General features: G+C 43.8%; 1 protein-coding gene across 6 annotated transcripts in view; it reads right to left on the bottom strand.

The window, feature by feature from the left end:
- Positions 1-23,489, bottom strand: part of LOC138747620 (SRC kinase signaling inhibitor 1-like) — a 227,458-nt gene that overhangs the window by 178,161 nt on the left and 25,808 nt on the right. For 3 of the 6 annotated variants that reach the window (XR_011347581.1, XM_069907005.1, XM_069907004.1), the window contains exon 1: positions 17,959-18,364. Coding sequence is in view for 1 of the 6 variants with exons in the window: in XM_069907008.1 (XP_069763109.1) it covers positions 6,650-6,658; positions 8,726-8,743 (27 nt within the window). In the remaining 5 variants the exon portion in view is untranslated. Of the gene's footprint in view, positions 1-6,649; positions 6,659-8,725; positions 8,744-17,958; positions 18,365-23,489 lie in introns of those variants that run through there. The other 3 variants (XM_069907008.1, XM_069907006.1, XM_069907007.1) reach the window with 3 other exon arrangements.

Genomic DNA, 23,489 nt, shown 5'->3' with positions numbered 1-23,489 from the left:
TGCAGGGGAAAATTGGTTGGTTGGGGTTGGGTGTTGGGTTTTTCCTCCTTTGCCTTTTGTCAGTGAGGTGGGCTCTGCAGTCTTCTTCAAAGGAGGTTGCTGCCCGCCAAACTATATATATCTATACACACACACACACACTATATATATATATATATAAAAAAAGAGTAAGGGAAGGGAAAGCTGTTGCAGCAAGGCCATGTATCCTTCTTTCTCCCCTTCTATAAATGCTATAAGTGCACACATTTTCAGTGTTTTTGAGGCAATTCCGAACCAAGTTCGGGGCCCTGATAACCCTTGGATTTCCACAGTTCTTTTATTTTTTTATTTTTTTTTTTTTTTTTTTTACGCTGTTTATAGTGTTTTTGTACTACGGATTAGAGTTAATTCTGCTGTGTCTGCAGGGAAAATGAATCTTAGGATTGTACGTGATACAATTTATGTGTTCTGACAATAAAATTTGACATCTGAATCATGCCAGTAGAGGCTGGGGCAGCTCAGATACCAGAGCCCAGTGCTGGAGATCACAGAATATAGGGGACAGTGGAGATGAACAATTAAACCTTCGAAAGGCAGCAAAACTTTTATAATCCAAAATGTGTGGAATTTTCTGTAACTTCTGGACAAGTGTGTAATCCAACAGCTGCTGGGAATTAAATGCACAGTGCCTTGCTCCAAAGCAGGAGCGACACCACTGATCAAATGCTAGACTTTCAGACTCTTGGGGGTTTGTCTTGTATTAGATTCATGGTGTCATACAGTCATTCAAAGTGGTAACAAGCCCTTCGGCCCACTGAGTTCCTGGCAGCCATCATCTACACCATCGCACTAATCCTACATTAACTCCTTGTTTAATCTCCCCACAATCTTGTCAATACTTTCCACATTCCACCACTCATCTACACACTAGGGAAAATTTACATTAAAAGTCCTAAAATCTGGACTGCTTGGGGATTGGGTCAGTCCAGATTTTCAGATGAAACTCTTAAAATTTAAATTTAAGGAGAATAAACAAATAAATATTTATAGTTTATTAAAACATTTTTAATATAAAGTACAATTTTTTTTTAACATTTCCACTATTTCCATGTGGCCGCTTACTGCCCCTGTGCATCTGTGGTGCTTAAACACACATTCAAAAGCCGAGAGTTTTCAAAAAGTCTGGATTCTCAGGTAATCTGGATTTCTGGCATCCAGATTTTAGGACTTTTAGTGTACAATCACTGATTAACCTAACCACCCACAAGTCTATGGGGCCAATCAAAGGAAACCAGAGCACCCAGGGAAAACAGCATGTAATCTCAGGGAGGAAATGCAAACTCCATGGAGTGAAACACGAAAGTCTGCAGACACTGGGTTTGCAGTAAAAACACAAATGCTGGAGGAACTCAGCAGGTCTCGCGACATCCACAGAGCCCAAAATCCTCCCCCCTCCCCCCCGCCACCTCCCCCAGCCAATTTTCACCTTTCCTCTCCTGTATCCCATCCAGATCCAATTAACACCTTTTGTCTGTTAGTCTGTATCCTCCCCCTTTGAATTTTTACTCATACCTTGAAGGGCTCAGGCCTGAAACATCAGTTATATATCTTTACCTCCGATGGATGCCGGTGCCAGATTATTTTATGCCCTTGTCCATATGCACCCCCCAAAAAAAATTGCCAAGTTCGATTTTCAAAAACAGACCCCCCCAAAAAACAATTGCCAAGTTCGATTTTCAAAAACAGACGTTTTATAGAAAAAAAATGAAAAGCACAAAACTTGAAACTGGTAAATTTATTTAAAATTGCAAGAATAAGTAATACATCAATTTTTGATCATCTTTCTCAAATACAAAAGAAAATATTTTGGTACACACATCATTTTGAACTAACGGGCACTTGGTAGAATGCATCCCTCCGCCAAGGGCAACACAACATTTAAACCTTTTACTTCACACACCTTTAAGTCTATAATTCTTTTCCACAAGAATGATTTCCCCCCCCCTCAGACTCTACAACTCACTTACACACTACAGCAATGGCCAATAATCTACCTGGCCAAATCTTAGAGATTCGAGAGGAAATTGAAGTGTCCAAAGGAAGCTCACATGGTCACAGGGAGAATGTGCGAACTGCACACAGACAGGGTCAGAGTTCAGGGCAGGAGCCAGATCGCTGGAATTGAGGTCATCGCTCTATTCATTGCACCACTCTGAGACAGCATCAACTCTAGCAACAATGAAGTTGATGACATGCCTTGCCATACATTGATCGAGAATCCTGAGCAAAATGTAACTATATAATTTCAGCATGGCTTTACACACGGAAATTCAAGAATGCTTTTCTGTTAGTCTGCCTTTTGAAGTTCTCAATTTTTATGAAACTTTGACAACTAGAATGAACAAATCATTAATATAATATCAAAAATTAACATGGAGTAATTGCTGAGTTGATTTCCTTTAAATATTTTTATTTCTCATCTATGAATATTGATAGTTAGAACCAGCTAGTACCTCTCCTGAGCTTTTCTTAACAAGTTACCCTGGACCATCTAGGTCTCAAATCTGCTTGGTTCCTATTCTCATGAATTATGATCCTCTAAAAAAAGGGGCTCGCCATGGAACGGCCGGCTTTTCTTGTTGAAGTGTTAATAAATTGCTCAAACCAATGTTAGAATTATTGGAAGAATAAATGTAAATATCTCACTTAGTTAAACAGCCAAATACACCTTTAGGCTTACACAAGACTCCCCTCAGCAGTCAGCCTACAGGAGCTCCTGAACCCTACCCTCGGCCTACTACTGCACGTACGCCGGAGCTCCTAATGCCAACTCCAAACCCTCCCCTCGGCCTACCTAAACTATGGGGCACAATTTTCTCTCTTCAACAGCGCCCTCTGAGATTTGCACACTAGGCAGCTGCCTAGTTGGCCTAATGGTAGCGCTGCCCTGTCTGCCAAGTTCCTCCAGCATTTCTGTGTTTATAAAGCAAACTCCACACACACGCATAGCAGCAGATTAAACCCAGGGCACTAACCACTCCACCATGCTGCACCAAAATGCACACTCTGTTATTCACTAGTAAATTTCCAAAGGCCTTGTTCTTGGTGAGTCAGAGAGTGTGAATTACAAAAGAGATTGAGTCATAAAACACATTCGCTGTCATCTGTTCCACTGATTTATAAGTGATATGGAGATATCTGGTATTGAAGGCAATGAATTGAAAGAAGTGTACACGATAAACCAGGATTTCCCAAACCGGGTTCCATAAAAAGAAGTAGGGGTTTCGCAGAAGAAATGACAGGGAGTAATAATGATCTACCTGTTTTTCTTTAAATCACTTATTACCTCTGTCTTTAATTCAATTTGTTTCTGGGATGGCACTCCACCCTAAGAAAACAAAGCAGGCATCAGGCCTGCACATTATTTTCAACCAATGAGAATCTGATTTATTTTGTGGTGCGCGAAGCTGGCCATATTTTAAAGATATTCCACTTGTGCAACATTAAGAACCACGAATCACTGGATTAAAAAGAAACGAGGAGATGGGATAATTCATCTGAAGAAAGCACTGAGGTGCCACCATATTTTCATGAAGAGTCTTCAATTACACCTATAATCGGGAAAAATAGTGTTATAAAGAAACGAAGGTATGACGAAAATTATTTGTCACTTGGATTCACCTCAGCCGGGAATAAAGAGGCACCAGATCCACAATGTGTTTTATGTGGTGAAATTCTGTCTAACAGGAAACAAGTGATTTCAAAGTGGAGAATGGCAAGTTTATTTACTTTCTTACTATGCTTGTGTACACACCAGGCCTTTTAAACTGTAACGGGCGATTGGGGTTCCGCGATTTCCAAGTGCTCTTAAAAAGGGTTCTGTGAGCTAAAAGGTTCGAGAAGCCCTGCAATAAACTAAACTGTTTGCATTTGTGTTATTACTCACAGTGAATGTTTTGTTCTGGTACAGGAAGTACAATGCCAGATTTAGGCACAAGATAAACAAGCTACAGCCTAGGGCCTCACAAATATATTAATGTATATTAAAATTATTTTAAAAATTACATTCAAGTCTTGTTTCCAGGCTATATACTATAATCTATGAAAGAGATCAAGACAACTAAATGCTAAATGTGTAATCAGTAAACTCATTCATTTGAAAATAATCTGTATTGTAATTTTTTTTAAACAAGAGGCCTCCAAGCTGTATATGGCTTAAGGCCTCACCAGGTCGAAATCTGGCACTGAGGTAGTATATGGGAATGAAGTCAGTGTTACACTTACAGGTCATGCACAATACGCAGGTTGCTAATCAGTAATGTGTTGTGCAGCATAATAATCACCTCATTTATCGTCAACACACCTGGTGTCTGCACCTTAGAGAATGGACTGTGGCACCGTACACAACAGTGAAGATCCAAGAGAGTGGTCCTTACAGAGATAACAAGCATAGTCTCAAAATACAAAGCCAAAATCAGGTCACATCTTGGGGAAATTATATAAAGAGAACTTAGCGTATTTCCTTGCACGTGGGTGGAGGGGAATGGGGGCCACACCCTGGAAATGTTTAGAGGCCAACCTGATGATGTTCTATGGGGAAGTGTCCAGGGCAGCACGGTTGGCGTAGCTGTTACAATGGCAGCGATCGGGACCGGGATTCGAATTCTGCGCTGTCTGTAACCCGAGTTTCCTCTGGACGCTCTGGTTTTCTCCCACCATTCCAAATGTTCTGGTAGTTGTAGGTTAATTGGGGTATTTGGGCATACAGGCTCATGGCCCGAAAGGGCCTGTTACTGTGCTGTATGGCAATATTTTAGAAAGATAGGATGGAAGAAGTACCACTGCATCATGTGTAGCTAGCATTTCCAGAGAAGCCTGAACGTAGCATGACCAGTGTAAAAAAAAATTCATCATGGCATAGGAGGAAATGTTAGGACAGTGGCAAAGCTTGATTAAAGAGAGAGGCTTTCAGAAGTGTCTTAAAGAGGCAAAAGATCATGAAGAGGTATATCCCAGTCTAGGGCAATTAATCCCCTCAACACTTTTGTTTCTTTCTTGCTTTTCTGGGACCTGGACATTACTGGAAATGCCCATCCCCAAATTCCCCAATGAGGTAGTGATGATAGTGAACTATCTTCTTGAACTCCTGCAGTCCCTCTGATGGGTTACCATTGGAGATGGAGTTCCGGGAATTATATTTTTTTCTTTTCTTCTTTGGCTTGGCTTCGCGGACGAAGATTTATGGAGGGGTAATGTCAACGTCAGCTGCAGGCTCGTTTGTGGCTGACAAGTCCGATGCGGGACAGGCAGACACGGTTGCAGCAGTTGCAAGGGAAAATTGGTTGGTTGGGGTTGGGTTTTTCCTCCTTTGTCTTTTGTCAGTGAGGTGGGCTCTGCGGTCTCCTTCAAAGGAGGTTGCTGCCCGCCGAACTGTGAGGCGCCAAGATGCACGGTTTGAGGCGTTATCAGCCCACTGGCGGTGGTCAATGTGGCAGGCACCAAGAGATTTCTTTAGGCAGTCCTTGTACCTTTTCTTTGGTGCACCTCTGTCACGGTGGCCAGTGGAGAGCTCGCCATATAACACGATCTTGGGAAGGCGATGGTCCTCCATTCTGGAGACGTGACCCACCCAACGCAGCTGGATCTTCAGCAGCGTGGACTCGATGCTGTCGACCTCTGCCATCTCGAGTACTTCGACGTTAGGGATGAAAACGCTCCAATGGATGTTGAGGATGGAGCGGAGACAACGCTGGTGGAAGCGTTCTAGGAGCCGTAGGTGATGCCGGTAGAGGACTCATGATTCGGAGCCGAACAGGAGTGTGGGTATGACAACGGCTCTGTATACGCTTATCTTTGTGAGGTTTTTCAGTTGGTTGTTTTTCCAGAAGAACCAGGAACACATTTCCAAGAGGGTGTGCGGCTGGAAGGGAACCTGCGGGTGATGGGACTTCTTATGCATTTGCCCTTCTTGACCGTCTTGGTGGTAAAATGTGTGTTTGACAGGCATCTTCAGTCAAGCCTGCTGAAACTGTGGTGCATTTTGCAAACTGATTTGAAAAAGACGTTGCTAGTGCTGCTGTAACGGCGGTGATGCCTATCCGTGGAGAGTGGGGAGTGGAGACACAGCACTCCCACAGGGTCCAACTGCCATCTGCTCTGTAAAGGCTTTAAACAATCTATTAATGAAGCTGACAGTGATATTATTTTAAAATCCTGCAATCACAGGATCTGTGCCTATGATCAGTAGACTCTGGAGAAAGCAAGGGACTGGTGCAGGCAGAAAGAAACAGGGAGAACAACCTCCACCCGCCCCAGTTTGAGGAGGAGAAGCAGAGGTGATGACTCACGAGACAGTGGACCAGTGAGGGGCTCTGCGGTTGAAGGCGGCAGGGTGTTTGGGATTCAAGATGAGGAACTGGCGCACTGCGGACGACTCCGGCCAAGGGGTTCACACCAGGCTGTGGACTGCTGGAGACTGGCTGAGGGGGTGCGAGGTGTTGGAGTCGGGACGCGAGAGGGTGTCAAGCACACTGAGGTCTTCCTGATCACGTCAGAGGTTCAGATCTGGAGCTCAGGTTGCCGATGGTTTGGACCAGACTCTGTGTGGCTGCAGAGGCTGTGGAAGCGCTGGAGGCAAATCTAATGGACACTTGGTGATTATGGAGGGGACTCTCTTTTGCTTCTCTTTCTCTGACTGTAAGAGGTGCTTCAAGCAATTTTTGCCAATGGCAAATCTGTCTGCCTTACAGCAGACGAAAGCAAATTCCGTGTAATATTGCACTGTTTTTGTTACATGACAATAAAGGAATCTTGAATCTTGTATCTTGAAACTGTAGCTAACATTGGTTGCGGTAAGAAAACCATCCGACTTTTAAAAAATTTGTGCATTTGTTGCACTGAGTATTTATGTTGGAAGGACAGCTGCTCGATTTGGCTTTATAATTAGAAAGAAGATTACAACATTAAAACTCTTGGAACGTGGTGAATCCTCCTGTGCAGCTGTGAAAGTGACTGCCTGCTTGGAGATAAGTGGCCCAAAATCGCAACAGTATTATCCATTTTCTCAACTACTAAAGTTTTCAAAATACTCACCACAAATATCTTTGGAGTAGTTCAGAAAGTTGGCAGTTTAGTTCAGAAAGTTGTCAAAAACTGCCGAAAAAAAAAACCCCACACTGATGGTTGTTTAAGCCCGGTTGTGCCCCAGGCAGCAGTTTGACTGCAGGCAATGTTAAACAAGGTACAACAGGCATCCTCTCGGAGGAGCTTCTCACAGCCAAGGTTTGCAGATCACAATCCAGTACCAATTGCTTTTTCAATTTTCCAATCCATTAACTCTGATTTGGATGAATTTTCCAGTCCAGACAGCATCCTTGTAAATGTCCTCTGCATTCTCTCAGCATTATCACATCTTTCCTTCATGCCGTGTCCAGAAAAGGGCACGCGACTCAAACTGTGGCTCATCTGCCATTACTGTTCTAACATAGCCGCCTTGCACTTACATTCCATGCTTTAGCTAATAAAGGATCCATTGTAATTTTTTTTAAACCATCTTCCCCATCTGCCTCCTCAAAGATTACAGTCCTTTACTCTTCCCTATCTTAGCTCCCTGCCATAAAGAAATACAGTTGATTTGGTGAACCTCATCACATTTCTCCAGATTAAATTCTTTCCTCTCATTTACAAACATGGCCTGTATGATTGGCTAACGTCTTTCAAAGTTAGTGTGATACAATATGGAAAATGGCCCCTCAGCCCACAAAGTATCCACAGTAATCCTACATTATCCCGTTCTATTTCCCCCCATATTCCATCAACTCCCCCCTCTCACCTCCCTCCCCCTCCCCCTCCAACCAAGATACCCAATGGGCAATTGACAACAACCAATTAACCTATCTGCACAAGTAAAACCCAAACGTCTGCAGATGCCAGGGTTGAAGTAAAAACACAATGCTGGGTAACGCTGTGTTTTTACTTGAAGTTTCTCCAGCATTGTGTTTTTAACCTATCTGCACATCTTTGGAATGTGGCAGAAATCTGGAAACACCAGAGGCATTTATATAACCCATCAGACAACATCCCCGGTGTCAGCACAGAACAGGGGTCGCTGGTGCCGAGAGGCAGAAGGTCCATCAACTGTGCCACACAAATACAAAATATCCAACAGTGCTTTTGTCAATGCAGAACTTCAAGTTAACTGCAAAATGCGGTCCAACAAAGTTGCTGAAGGCTGCAGGTTACTATGGTTACATGCTGCCTCACAAGGTGATAGCAACTGCTTCAACGATGGCCTTCAAAGGGAAATGGATAGATGATTGAGAAGAAAACATCATTGGGGTGTGAGCAAAGAGCAGGAATGACAGACAAATTGGAATTTCCAAGAGGCAACACAAGTGAAATGAACATCTTCTGTGCAAAGTAATTTACTAGCTTCCATATCTTAGCAAAGAGCATTGGATCAGGTAAAGTCTCGCTAGAGCGATCGCAGCTCAAAACATGACCTCCTCAAACCCAGACTTGGAAATACATTGCCGTTCTTTCACTGTCACCTAAATCTTGGAATTACATCCCTTCCAGGCTGAAGCCATTCAAAATGTCAGCTCACTTCCGTGGCCTCGCAAAGACCAAATCTCGTCCTTCAAATTGAATATCGTGTGAAATGAAATGATTAAAAGGCAGAGTTGGTAACATTATATTGATGAACAGCATTTGAAACAGGCCATCACGAATACAGAGCAATGGAGACGCGAGAGGCTGCTGCAATCTAGGGCAAAAATTACTGGAGGAGCTCAGCAGGTCGAGCAGCATCTGCGGAGGGAAAAGGACAGCTGATATTTCGGGTCGTGACCCCTCATCAAGACTCATCCCTTTGTCTCCAAAGATTCTGCTTGACCTGTCGAGTTTCTTGCTCAACAGATTTTCCTGTACATCATGGCGGAAGAGGGGGAAAAGCAAAATAAAATTTTTAGTGATTAATGAGTGGCAGCTTCATTCACTTCCTTTTGGTCTGTATGGTTAGCGTGGGGCGGCACAGTTAGAGCACCATAGTTACAGTGATCTTCTGCTGTTTGTAAGGAGTCTGTACTGTAGATCAGTCACTGTGTTCACATTCTATATATCCAGGTTACTGGGGTTCCGGGGGATTCTTTATGCTGGCGCACACCTGTGGCCATGTTCTGTGACTTTGCACCCTCAATGTAAATAGTTAATAAACTAGGTTTGAAGTGAATCTACTTGCTTTAATTTATCTAAACTCACAACATGGTGTCAGAAGTGGGATGTCCCTGACTTTTTAAGGTTAATGTTTTTTGTCCAGGATTTGTTTTTTTAAAGCGAGGACAACCAAGCCAGCCATGACAACAAGGCTAAATGGTGAATATGCCGGATGGATTCCGGAGGCCCGACCCACTTATCTTTGACAGTAACATCGCCAAAAACCGGAAGTTCTTTGAACAAGAATATGAATGTGCGGCAGCACATTCTGACAAGCCAGCCCATACTCGAACATACATTCTCAATCTAGTGGGACCAGAGGCAATTGAACGTGAATGGCCTTTCATGTACGCGGGAGAAGTGAGAGATCTCGGCGAGAGAGGACCAATCCTCATTCCCGCAGAATCCAAAGAGGATCCTGAAAGCCTCAAGAGAAAATTTAGAGAGATATGCAACCCTCAAACCAACGTTACTATGGAATGACACAAGGTCAACACATGTAGTCAGAAAGCTGGTGAGACGATTGACGTTTTCGGTCTTAGATGCGAGGAACTCCTTTTGGCAGATTTCACTTGACCACAAATCATCATTGCTAACTACCTCAGCACCTGTTTTGGTCGCAACAGATTTCTACGGATACCATTCAGACTCAGCTCTAACAGTGAAGTGTTCCAGCACTTCACGGAACAGATTTTTGCTGGATATCCCTGCGCAATCATAACCTTTGGAGGAAAAAAATCATGGAAGAACATGGTGCCAACTTGAGAAAAGTGCTCAACCGTGCTAGAGGGGTGAACTTGAGATTTAATTCCCTCAAGTGCAAGTTCTGGTTGAACCAGGTCAGCTACATTGGTCACGTTTTTATAAGTGACCCCTCCAAAACAAAAGCAATCAGTGAAATGCTAATACCAGAAGATGTCCCAGCTCTGCAAAGATTCCTGGGGATGGTCAACTATCTTAGAAAATTTTATTCCAAATTCCAGTCAGCTGATGGCTCCACTGCAACACAAGGACTTGGCACGAGCAGCAACAAAATGCCTTTGAAACACTAAAGAAGCACAGGTCCTGCCCACTGGTTCTGTCTTACTCTGACATCAGTAAGCTCTGACACTTACCAGTGATGCTTCACAGTATGGACTAGGTGCTGCCTGTTTGCAAGAAGGAAAACCCGTAGCCTATGCTTCACGAACACTAACTGACACAGAAATTGGATATGTACAGATTGAAAAAGAGCTGTTGGCAGTCATTTTTGCATGTTCGGAATTCCATGATTATATTTACGGCAAGCCGGTAACCATAGAAACAGATCACCAGCCCCTAGTTACTATATTGAAGAAACCCATACACGTAGCTCCAGCAAGACTACAGAGGATGACTTTACAACTTCAAAAGTACAGCATCGCTCTCGTGTACAAAAGTGGAAAACAAATGTACCTGGCTGACACACTGTCTCGAGCTCCCAGGAGTTCCACAGTTCAGCAAGCTGATGAAGAAGACAACTTTGACGTGATAACAGTCAACTCCTCGCTTGGAGGAGTTAAAGAGATACATAGCAGATGACACAACCCTCCACAACTATCAGACACCACCATACAGCGTAGTCTTCCACATGTTGTTCATCCTTATTTTCTTTTCATAGATAAACTAACTAATGAAGATGGGGGTCGTCATAAAAGGCCAGAAAACAGTCATTCCTGGGCAACATCAAAAGAAGTACATCAGCATTATGCTCAGAGGGCACCCTGGTGCAGAAGTTACTAAATGGAGAATATGGCATAGTTTACTGGCCAACAATGACAGATGACACTCACAAAACCACACTAGCAAAAGGAACCACACCTCCTTCATCCTGTTCCAGACCTGCCTTGGTCGACCGTGACAACAGGTATCTTTGAATGGCGCTGTCAACAGTGCAGTATTTGGTGCTAATGGACTCATATTCAGGCTGGTAGGAGATTGACCTGCTTCGTGACGTTACCTCAGCAACGGTCATCACAAAACTCAAGAGACACTTTTCAGTTCCTGAAACATCACACGTGCTCATATCAGACAATGCCAAACAGTTTACAAGCCAGCGATTCAAGGACTTTGCCATACAGTGGGGCTTTACTCATGTCACCAGCAGCCCAGAGTATTCCCAATCTAATGGGTCAGCTGACAGAGCTGTCCACAGCGCTGAGCAACTCGAGGAGAAATCCCACAGAGAACTGATGTTTTCCCTCAACCTCCTAACTCTCAAACATGCCACAAGACACAACACTAGGGTCTCCTGCACAAAGACTAATGTCGAAGCAAACACACACTACTCTCACTGTCTCAAGGAAGCTACTTGAACCTCATATATGTGTAAGCCACAAGAGGTAAAATCCCAGCTTCTCAATAAGAGACTGTCACAAAAGTTGGGTTCTGACTGATCAAGCCAACCACCAGCCTTTAATGGAAGGACAGGTTGTCAGATTATAAACCCCACAAGATTACAAGTGGATGTCAGGTTGAGCAGCCTGGGGCTTTTTTTCTCTGGAGCGTAGAAGATTGAGGGGGGATTTGATGGAGGTGTTCAAGATTTTAAAAGGGACAGAGAGTCAACGTGGATAGGCTTTTTTTAATTAAGAGTGGGGGATATTCAAACCAGAGGCCATGGTTTGAGATTGCAGGGGGAAAATTATAAGGGGAACACGAGGGGAAATTGCTTCACACAAAGGGTGGTTGGGATGTGGAATAAGCTTCCGGCAGAGGTGGTTGAAGCAGGGACGTTATTTACATTTAAGGAAAGACTGGATAATTACATGGAGGGGAGAGGATTGGAGGGTGGGGATTTGTTCTGGCATGGACTAGTAGGGCCAAACTGGCCTGTTCTGTGCTGTATATGGTGATATGACAGGCACAGTAAAGGAGAGATGCAAGGAGCCCAGATCTTATCTCATCAGAAGGAAAACTATACAGGAGGAATCACCGACACATTATACCTGTAGCCGAGCATGTGCCAGCCCAGCCCAGTTGAAGTGACACCGACTATCAGGATCCAGCACTACAACACTCCCACGAGAGTAGGGAAAGGATGGATGCTGAGCAGTTTCAGGTTGAGGTGTCTCCAGTTGAGCCACTCTCAAACACAACTCAAACTATGTATAGAACACGTTCAGGTGTGCTAGAAAGCCAAATCTCAAATATAGAGACATCCTTTTACATTGAGACATCCTTTTACATTGAGACAGAGAAGGAGAGAGAGAGAATATCGATATTCATATTGTTTAATTGTAGCAGAGAGTTTTCCTAGGTTTCTCACCTAATATGGCTGTCATTTCAGTTACTGAATATGTCTGCTAAATATTGGTCATTCTGTGACACTTCGTAAGCACTAAAGTCAAGGTAATTTTGTCATGGTATTGAGAATGAGCCAAGGAAAGGGGATGTAGACCAGTAACTGTGTTCATATCCTGCATATCCAGGTTACTGGGGCACTCCTGTGGCCATGTTCTGTTACTTTGCATCTTCAATATATATATATAATTAATAAACTAGCTTTGAAGTTAATTTGTCTAAATTATCTAAACTTTCATTTATCTAAACTCGCAACATGTACATCCTTTCCATGTCTGTGTGGGTTTCCTCTGCGTGCACCAGTTTCCTCCCATATTTCAAAGACATACAGGGTTTGGAGGTTAATTGGTCACATGGATATAATTGGGTGGTGTGGGCATAGATAGATAGACAGACACAAAGTTGCCATAGCAATTCTACTCAAGTTTTCACTGCCCCCAAACACTGACGGACAATCAAGCTCCAGAGATTATTGGAACATAATTAAACATGCAGAGGTTTAACAAGACCAAGCCTCTGAGGGCTGCTGTAGTAATCCTGCAGTAAAGGAAAACTTTACATTCACAAGACCATGAACAGCCAAGAGGATCGCTGTGGTCTCCCTTCAACGTGATCTACCGGATTTGTTGCCTGAAGAGGGTGTGCAAAATCATTGAGGACCCCTACCACTCCACACACAGCATCTCTCAGCTATTCTATTGGGAAAAAAATACAGGAGCATTAGAGCCTGAACTACCAGAGTTTCTTCCCACGAGCAGTGAGAATGCTGAACAACTGATAAACTGCTCACACTAACCCTCTGAGACTACCATTGATGAAACAATATTTATTTATTTTTAATATATGTATACATGTATTGTTTGTCTGTATGTGTGTTATGTCTGGTTGCGTGTTTGCATGTTTTTGCACCGAGGACCGCAGAACACTGTTTCATCAGGTTGTACTTGTACAATCGGATGACAATAAATGAACTTGAAAGATAGCCAGGCTCCAACGTTGTCTGTACTTCAGCATGGATGTGATAACAAATGTTGGTGGTGCTGGCACCCACTAGAGGTCAAGCAAGGGAAGAAAGATGGGGAGAAAGAACAACTGGGCTGGGTGACCAAGCTTTGCTATTTTAGCAACATATTTGTAGATAAGTGAAGACAAAGAAGGTTCAGATTAGAAACTATTTGGGAGGTGTCAAGAACATGTCTGTAGCCCATGAACTTTACCAGGAGGCCAAGCAGGCTGATAAAAACACCATCACTTACAGGTCCCACTGACAATCAGACAACATTCTGCCTCAGCAAAAAAAAAAACATGCTCACTTTATCATAACCTGGAAATATCTGTCCAATTGAACTACGAAACCAAATTCACCAGAAGGACCGTAGTGTCTCTCACAATCTCTCTATGGGTAATTGTGGACGGCAATAAATGGATGTATAGATTTTGCACCCCAATCCTGTCAGGAGAATTTTTTTTAAAGTGTGCTTGTCTGGAGAAAATTTGCCTCAAATGTCACTGGACTCCAAAAGGAACTGTCCCCCATGTAACCAGTCCAGGGTTAGAAATCACACACCGTGATACCTTCTGTTCTCCCAAAGAGATTGGATTGTCAAACAACAAGATCGTTTAGCCACATAATTGGTGAATCAAGAGCAGCTAGTTAACTGATTATTTGCAGGAAAACAGGTGAAAGTTAATGACCACTTGGAGCTTTCATCACATTTTAACTGTGTCTGTGACAATTATGCAGATAGATCGTTGTCTGCAAAGTGCTTTGACGGGGACACAAAGGATGTCAGATGTCTTCCCTCTGTTTAGTCCAATAGAACTTAATGTACCTCAGTGCTGCAGGATGACCACACCACTTACAGCTCTATTGTTGCTGCTACTGACGTCTGGTTAACTGGTCTGTTTCCTGCCTTCCTCCTTGCAAGTAATGAGCATTGCACTTATTATGTATGTGACAATAAACATCATCACACACAAATCACACAATTATGCAAACAACCATTCAACCCAGTGCTTGAACAGAATCATTCCTTCACTACCCAGACTGAGCAACAAGATGCTTCTATGTCCCAATGTTGCCTGTGAACTGCACCTCGCCCTCCTCTTCATGCTGCAGTTCCCAGGATGCCTCCCACCCAACATGCTCTGCACCCAAGCACAAAATAATCATTGATCTGCAATGTGCATCCATGCATGCAGTGTGTCTGGGACAGAGAGGATTCACTGACATCTATCCTTCGTTTGTCCACTGTTTTACAGCTATGAAACCTTAGATCTTTGAAATCTGCAGTTTTCTCCCCTTATTTTCATAAACTCTCCAAGATCATGGTTTGGTACAGGTACACCAATATCCCCAAGTGCAAAACCCTCCAAAAAGGTAGTGGATACTACCCAGGACATCACAAGCAAATCCCTCCCCACCATAGAGAACATCTACAGGGAACATTGCTGTCAGAGAGGAGCAGCAATGATCAAGGATTCACACCACCCAGCACATGCCCTGTTCTCACTGCTGCCATCAGGAAAGAGCTATTGGTGCCACAAGACTCACACCACCAGGTCCAGGAACAGCTGCTACCCCTCCACCATCTGACTCCTCAACAACAAACTCAACTCATTTCAGGACTCTTATTTTTGCACTTTATTGATTTTTTTTTTAATTGTATTACACAGTTTGTTTACATTTCATTATCTGTTTACAGTCCTTTATTTGTTTACATGTATACTTCGTGTACAGTTTGTTGCACTACCAGTAAGTGGTGATTCTGCCTCATCCACAGGTAAAGGAATCTCAGGGTTGGATATGATGCCATGTATGTACTCTGACAATAAATCTGACATCATTTCAGGGACAATGTCCTTTAAGGCAAAGAAGCCTAAACTTTTCTGACTGTTTGACACAACTCAATTTTTTTTAAAATCTGGGAGGCGTCTTCTTTCAACCTTTAAATTATCGTTTAACCTTTGGTATCCCCAAGATACTCTCTCATTAAAGCCCCATCCAGGCTGATTATCTATTTTTCTTGCTTCTGTCACCAGAGACGAGGTTTAGTGTCCAAATATTTGCTCTGGGCCACTCTGGCTATCTGGGGGATCTGGAGTTTTTGTTAAACAAGAAACTCTGCAGATGCTGGGGTCAAGTGCCATGCACAAATGTGCTGGAGAAACTCAGCAGGCCATGCAGTGCCCGGAGGAAGTAAATTCTTGACGCAGGGGCCAGAGTCAAAACATTGGTTCCCCCTTTACTTCCTATGGATGTTGCATGACTTGCTGAGTTTTTCCAGCACATTTGTGGATCTGGCGCCCTAGTATGCAAAGAATGTTCAGGCTGTTGGTGGAACCTGCCCCAGTGTCATCCCATGGCCATCACTTCACCTATCATGCACCAGTCATGTAATTCAGACAGGTCATGCCCCCAAAACTAAATCTTGTTCCTCCCCATAGATGCTGCTCAACTTGATGAGTATTTCCAACATTCTCTCCTTTCAGATTTCCAAATGCAGCATGTTGCATTTCAAAGCTCCAGCAATGTTTTCCTGGTCTGCTCACTCTGATCAATCTCTTCTGGACAAGGCAGTGGTGGTTAACAAGACTTCACAGCCACCTCCACTACTCCCTTTCAGTCCCTGTTGGTCTCCAGCCTATCAATGCCATTCACTGTGATTCTTTACCTCTCCCCTTTTCTCTGCATCTTCAACTTCTAACTTTTCCTCCTTCTGAGGATGGATCGCTGACCTGAAAAGTCAACTCCATTTCTCCCCATGGATGCTACCTGCCCTGCTGTGCATTTCCAGTATTTTCAATTTTTATGACCAATGGAAACAGACCAATAAATGACACTGAGGCCATTTTGATGCAGCCAGCAAGTGACTCCCATCGATTTAAATAGGAATTGGCACACCAAGACTTTGTGATGTCCATTTTATTGTTGAGGGCATACAACAAACAAGGAAAAGAAATAAATTTTTCTGTTGGATCGTTCATGGCCTCTCTGTGAATCATCAAAATGGATATGTCAATGGCTTGGCATGCAGAGTTTGAAGCATCTCATTGAATCCAACTGGATTTCATTCTGTATTCCACCTCATGTTAACATTCTCAGTCAGCCCTCATCTAGAACCACCTTTAAAATGCTTTGGTTGTCCATTATCAGATGAACCTAAATAACCCCCACAACTAGATTTCAGCCCATGAATGTCTTGCTCAAGATGGAATCTTTGTGAACTGTGACCCTCTCCCGCCCGGATACCTACTTTCCTGGATTGCTGACATTGCTGAATTTTCCTGGATTGGATTCCATCTTCCTTACTCTAGACCAGTGATTTTCAACCTTTTTCTTTCTACTCGTATTACTTGAAGTAATCTGTATGGCATCGGTGCTCTGTGATTAGTAAGGGATTGCTCAAGGTGGGATGTGAGTGGGAAGGGAAGGTTGAGACCACTGCTCTCAACCCAATTGTTACGGAAATATTTTGCTTGAGAAAAATTGTCATTGGCCCATTTCCCTTGGAGTTATGATTAAAACGTTTGATTTTCAAAACTTTTTACTTTCCACTCACATCACCTGAAGTCATCCCTTACGAATCACAGAGCACCTATGGCAGAGGGAATACTTAAGCTCTAGACTGCCCATTAACCCTCTACCTGTAACCATCAGAGTTCCAGATCCTGACTGAACCACAATTCAATGGGAGTTTGCAATGGATAAAAAGAAAAACGATCTGCTGGAGAAGCTCAGTGGGACAAGTGTTATCAATGGGAGTAAGAATTCTCGAGGTTTCGAATCAGAACCCTTCATCAGGAACGTGGCAGAGATTTTTTTTTAAATTCACGCATTTGAATTAAACATTTGAGACACGGGGAGTCTCAAAGACGGCATTCATGTTTCCCCTTCACACTAAACGATAAGTGAACACAACCGAGACCAATTCCAACAGACAGAGGTAAAGGTTCCCTTTTTGTCAGGTCATACTACATTTATGCCATTCTTTGCTGTCAGACGTTACAGAAAAGATGCCAAGCAGGTGGTTCAAAAAAAAATCTCGCAGAAATTTTCCAGCAAAGACACCCAAGCAGTACTCATCATTCACTCAAGCACATTGCTTTTTGTGGGATCTTGCTGAGCACAAGCTTAACAGTCACATTTTCTTTGTTGAATGCACTTCAAGTATACTTCACTGACTGCAACGCCCTTCCAACCTCCTGAAAGAGACTTCAAAGGAGCCACAAAAGATGCACATGTATTAATAATGCCTTTAAATCAAGAGTTGACGAATTAGCTGGAAGATCAAAATCCTTCGCACATCACCTGATGGCTGTTCGGTGAACTGTGGGCACACAATCTGTTAGCCTACACACTCCAGAGCTCTCGTCTGCAACCGAGCGTGAAAGACTGACTGCTTTAACACACCTCTCAAGTTCAGGTGAGACCTCAGCCCTTACCTGGGGCGCAGCAGATTAAATAACAATCAACGATCTCCCAATGACACCGATCCCTCTGTACCCAGTCATTGTTTCCTCCAAAACCGTGTGGTTAAAGAAAGCTCCTGAAGTATTTAATCCTTGACACAGTTTCTCCCTCTGTTGTTGAAATGGGCAAACAGCACAGCCGGGAGTAGAGCACTGAATGTCTTTCACAATGCTGACCTTTGCAATGTGATATCACTGCATTCCTTAAAGAGGAAGCGAGTTCTCTCCATGGTAACTTCCACTCCACCTGTATGTTCTGCCACTCAGTCGGCAGGGCTGCAGCGCGCTCCCATCCCCACGCTGTGCAGAACGGGGTTTACCTATCCCCTGCTCCCTCTATAAACCCAGCCCGTTTACTTTGCCATTGTGCTCCTTCTTGATCCATTTGTAATTATTGACCAACTTTCCCTTTGCTCCTCCCCTCCGATTTGTAGCGTTTGCTGAGAGTGGCGAACCCTGGCCACGTCACTGTTGAGGTGGGTCAGGAGGAGGGACTGAAAGATTTCACAGTGTCTCACTGCTGATTCACAGAATGAACCATGGCCCTTCCAGTCAACTGTCTGGGCGGAGGCTTTTCACCCTTTCCTCGAATGCTCTCTCTCCCTTTGCTGCTGTCAGCAATTGCAGCTTAAAGCAGCATTGCCTCCACTCTGATGCAGAACATGGACCTGGATCCAAATCATTTTAGAGTTGTACAGCATGGATACAGACCACTCGACTCATGCCAGTCCAAATATCCCACCCACCCTAGTCCCACCTGCCTGCATTTATTCCCCTTTCAACCTATCCTATCTGTGGATTCCTCCAAATGTTCCACCCACACTAGCCCCACCTGCCTGCATTTACCCCCCCCCCCCTTTAAACCTATCCTATCTGTGGATCTGTCCAAATGCCCCACCCACACTAGCCCCACTCACCTGTATTTACCCCCCTTTCCCTTTAAACCCATCATATCTGTGGATCCATCCAAACGTCCCACTCACACTAATCCCACTGTCTGGACCACATCCTTCTAAACCCATCCTATCCACGTATCCAACCAAATGCTTCTTAAACATTGCGATATTACCCGTCTCAACCACCTTCTCCTGTTTCTTGCTCCATACGCCCACCACCCCCTGCAATAAAAAGTGTTCCCTCATGTTTCTGTTAAATCCCTCTCTCACTCCACCCCTCACCTTAAACCATGTCTTCTGGTTATTGATTCCCCCTACTCTGGGGGGAAAAAGAGCAACCATGTTACAGCAGATAGATCTTTCCCAACATGTCCACATGACCAAAGATGGGCAACTAATGCCACTAGTTCTGTCTGTTGTCCCAGTTCATGAGGGCTCCTGGTTTATAATACTCCTGGGATATGCTGTTTGAGAATTACTTTGGGACACTGCTACATTGCATGAATGTAAAATTAAATTCAGTTTGCATTTGTGCACCCTGCACTTAAAGGTGTAACTGATGAACTGAAATAGATTCCTGACATCTCTGTCACTGAGCTCATCGAAGTGCCTCACGTTCAACCCAGACCTCTGATGCTGTCTGTGTGGAGTTCACATGTTCTCAGTGCCTGCTGGGTTTCCCCCAGTTATCTGGTTTCCTCCCATATCCTAAAAACCACAAGATCATAAGATAAAGGAACAGAAGTGGGCCTTTCAGCCTGTCGTGTCCACTCCGCCATTCCATGCTGATCCATCCTCCCACACAGCCCCACTCCCCTGCCTTCTCTCCATAACCTTTGAAGCCCTAATTATTCAGATACCTATTAATCTCTGCCTTGAATAGACCCAATAAGCTGGCCTCCACAGTTGCCAGTGGTAGATAATTCCAGAGGTTCACCACTCTCTGGCTAAAGAAATTCCTTTGCCTGTCAGTTTTAAATGGGTACCTTCAATCCTGAAGTTGTGCCCTCTTGACTTGGACTCCCATACCATGGGAAACAATTTTGCTGTGTTTACTCTGTCCAAGCCGACCCATATATTGCTTAAAATAAAGTACTAAACCCTCCCTACCTCATAACCCTCTATCTGTGCACCTGTCTAAGAGTCTCTTAAATGCCCCTAATGTTTCAGCCTCACCACCACCCATGGCAAAGCTTTCCAGGTACTCACAAATCTTACCCCTGATGTCTCCCATCAACTTTTCTCTCTTCACTTTATAGAGATGTCCCCTTGTTTTGCTATTCCTGACCTGGGAAAAAGGCTCTAACTATCCACCTTATCTATGTCTCTCAGAATTTTGTGGACCTTTTCAGACTCCTCTAATCCTTCTTTGCTCCAAAGAGAAATGTCCCAGCTCTGCTAACCTCGCCTCACAAGACTTGTTTTCAAATCCAGGCAACATCCTGGTAAATCTCCTCTGCACCCTCTCCATAGCTTCCACATCCTTCTTATAAGGAGGTGACCAGAACTGAACAATATTCAAGTGCAGTCTCACCAGATTTGTAGAGTTGCAATATGACCTCTTGACTCTTGAACTCAATCCCCTTATTAATGATGCCCAGCATCCCTGAGGTCTTTTTAACGATCCTTTCAACCAGAATGGCAACCTTAAGTATGAATTTGGAACCCGAAGTCCATCTGTTCCTCCACACTGTAACCCTGTACTCAGCCTTCAGATTGGACTTTCTAAAAATGCATCACCTCACACATCCTGATTGAACTCCATCTGCCACTTTTCTGCCCAATTCTGCATCCTGTCTATCCTTTTGTAACCTACCACAACCTTCAACACTATCTATAACTCCTTCAACTTTCACATCGTCCATAAACTTGCTGACCCATCCTTCCACTTCTTCATTTAGGCCATTTATAAAAATCACAGAGAGCAGGGTTCCTAAAACAGATCCTTGTGTAACTCCACTAGTCACTGACTTTCTATCCACTACTACTCTCTGGTAACTACAAGCAAGCCAATTTTAATCCATACAGCCAAGGTTCCATTGATCCCATGCCTCAATGTTCTGAATGAGTCTCTCATGGGGGATCTTGTCAACTGCCTTACTAAAATTCATGTAGACCACATGTACCACCCTGCCTTCATCAATTTCTTTTGTGACCTCCTCAAACATCTCAAATGTGCTTATGAGGCTTGACCTTCCCTTCACAAAGCCACACTGACTATCCCTGAGAAGTCTGTACTTCTCCAAATGCTCTTAAATCCTATTCTTAAGAATCCTCTCCAATAGTTTGCTCACCACTGACATACGACTCACCGATCTATAATTCCCAGGATTCTCCCTATTACTTTTTTTAAAAAAAAACAAGTTGACCACATTTGCCATTCTCCAATCCTCCGGCACTTCCCCTATGGCCAAGGAGGACTCAAAGATCATAGCCTCTGCCCCAGCTATCTCTTCCCTCAGCAACCTGGGGTATATTGCGACAGGCCCTGGGGACATGAATCTTAATGCTTTTGAGAAGAGCCAGGGAAAATTGATGACAATGTGGAGAGTTTGACATCAAGTGGGTGGGCCGAAGGGCCTGCTTCTTTGCACAGTGCAGAACTACGACTGGCAGGGACTTGGAGCGGTGCTGGTGTCCAAATAACCAGTCGTACAGACAAATGATGAACATGGTTTCTGTAGGTTGCTGGGCAAAGAGACCCCACCTCATTGATCCTCTCCACCCCAGTCCCAGGATTGCTGGATATTCTCATCCCCGATTCCAACCATGACATGGAAAGAGAAGTCTTCAGGCATGGGAAAACAGGAACAACAAAGTGCTGGAGGAAATCAGCAGGTCAGGAAGCATCCGTGGAAAGAAATAGATGGGTGATGTTTCAGATCAGAACCCTTCATCGGGATTCCTCCAGCATTTTGTGCACTGCCCCATCTGTGACAGCTTCTGCCTATTCCCAAACCTCATCAGTCATCCCACCATTCCCAAACACTCTCCTTCCAAACTTCCTCTCCCCCCCCCCCCCACTTTATTTCATCTCATCCAAATGACAACAGGTGATACCACTTCCTTTTTCCTCGCCTCTGCCATGCCATTTGTTGAATGTGATCAACTTCATGCGCTTCAGGACTGAATGAGGTGTTGGTGGATAAAAAAGAGAGGTGGATATTGAAGCACATGGTGTGAGTGGACGGTACATCCAGCAGTGCCAAGGAGCTGAGTAATAGCTAAAGCCACTGTAGCTAACGGGATCAAATATCCACTTAGTCCCATCTGACAAAGCACACACCTCCGATTTACCACATGGATCAGAGAGTCCGGAGAAAAGAGGAGAAGGACTGGACAAACAATAACAGCTCACAGCACTAGGAAGGAGATTGACCAAACCAACAAACCCTACAACATTCACCCAAGGGATCAATAACAGGTGGAGTTCCCTTCCCACATATTGGAGGATGGTTCAGGGGAAGCGATATTTCCTGACATCGGTTTCAGACTTTCCCCGGCCTGAAACTATGACTATAACTTGTGGGTGCAACTGTGAGATTATCTGCTAGATACAACATCCTTCTTCTGATAATCAAATACGTAGTATTTTAAAGGAACAAAATCCACTCCAAGACTGCATAGGCATTATTAGGACTGACAACCTGGCCTTAGAGATTTATAAAGAGAGCGAGACAAACACACAGACAGACACAGACAAAGCAAGAACAGAGAGAGAGTGAGACACAGACACAGCGAGAAACACACACAGCAAGACACGCATTCAGACAGTGAGAGAGAGCATTTAGGCTTCTGTTGATTCTGCACCTGAAATATTGTGTACAGGTATGGTCTTCCTCTCCAAGGATGTTTATACTGGTGGTAAGGAGAGTGCAACAAATATTCACCAAATTGGTTCCTAGAATGGAAGGTTTGAAGCTTCTATTCCTATGATTTTAGGAGAACAGGAGATGATCTCATTGAGATATACAGAATTTCTCCAGGGCTTGGCAGGGCCAATGAAGGGATGATGTAGTAAAGTGAAGGGAGTCAGAGATCAATAAGCAGCAGATCTGGAGAGTTGCAAGGTTAGAGATGAAGAGGTGGAGGAAGAAAGGATGCAGAAGGCTTCAGAACACAGGATGAAAATGTTAAGATGCCTCATCTGTATAAGGTACTGGTGAGACCGCACCTGGAGTACTGTGTCCAGTTCTGGTCTCCATATTTGAGGAAGGATATACTGGCTTTGTAGACGGTCCAGAGGAGGTTTACTAGGTTGATCCCTGAAATGAAGGGGTTGACTTATGATGAAAGATTAAATCATCTAGGATTGTATTCACTCGAGTTCAGAAGAATGAGAGGAGATCTTATAGAAACATAGGATTATGAAGGGTATGGCTAGGATAGATGTAGGAAGGTTTTTTGAGCTGGCCGGGGAAACTAAAATGAGAGGACACAGTCTCAAGATTCGGGGGAGTAGATTTAGGACAGAGATGAGGAAAAATAGTTTTTCCCAGAGAGTAGTGAATGTTTGGAATTCTCTAACCAGGGAAGTGGTTGAGGCTGCCTCAAACATATTTAAAATTCGGTTAGATCAATTTTTACATGATAGAGGAATTAGGGGAT

Source organism: Narcine bancroftii, chromosome 12 (genome assembly GCF_036971445.1).
Source record: "Narcine bancroftii isolate sNarBan1 chromosome 12, sNarBan1.hap1, whole genome shotgun sequence".
In the NCBI taxonomy this organism is placed as follows: Eukaryota; Metazoa; Chordata; class Chondrichthyes; order Torpediniformes; family Narcinidae; genus Narcine; species Narcine bancroftii.
The sequence above is the reverse complement of the archived record's forward strand: the minus strand, read 5'-3'. Positions and strand labels throughout refer to the sequence as shown.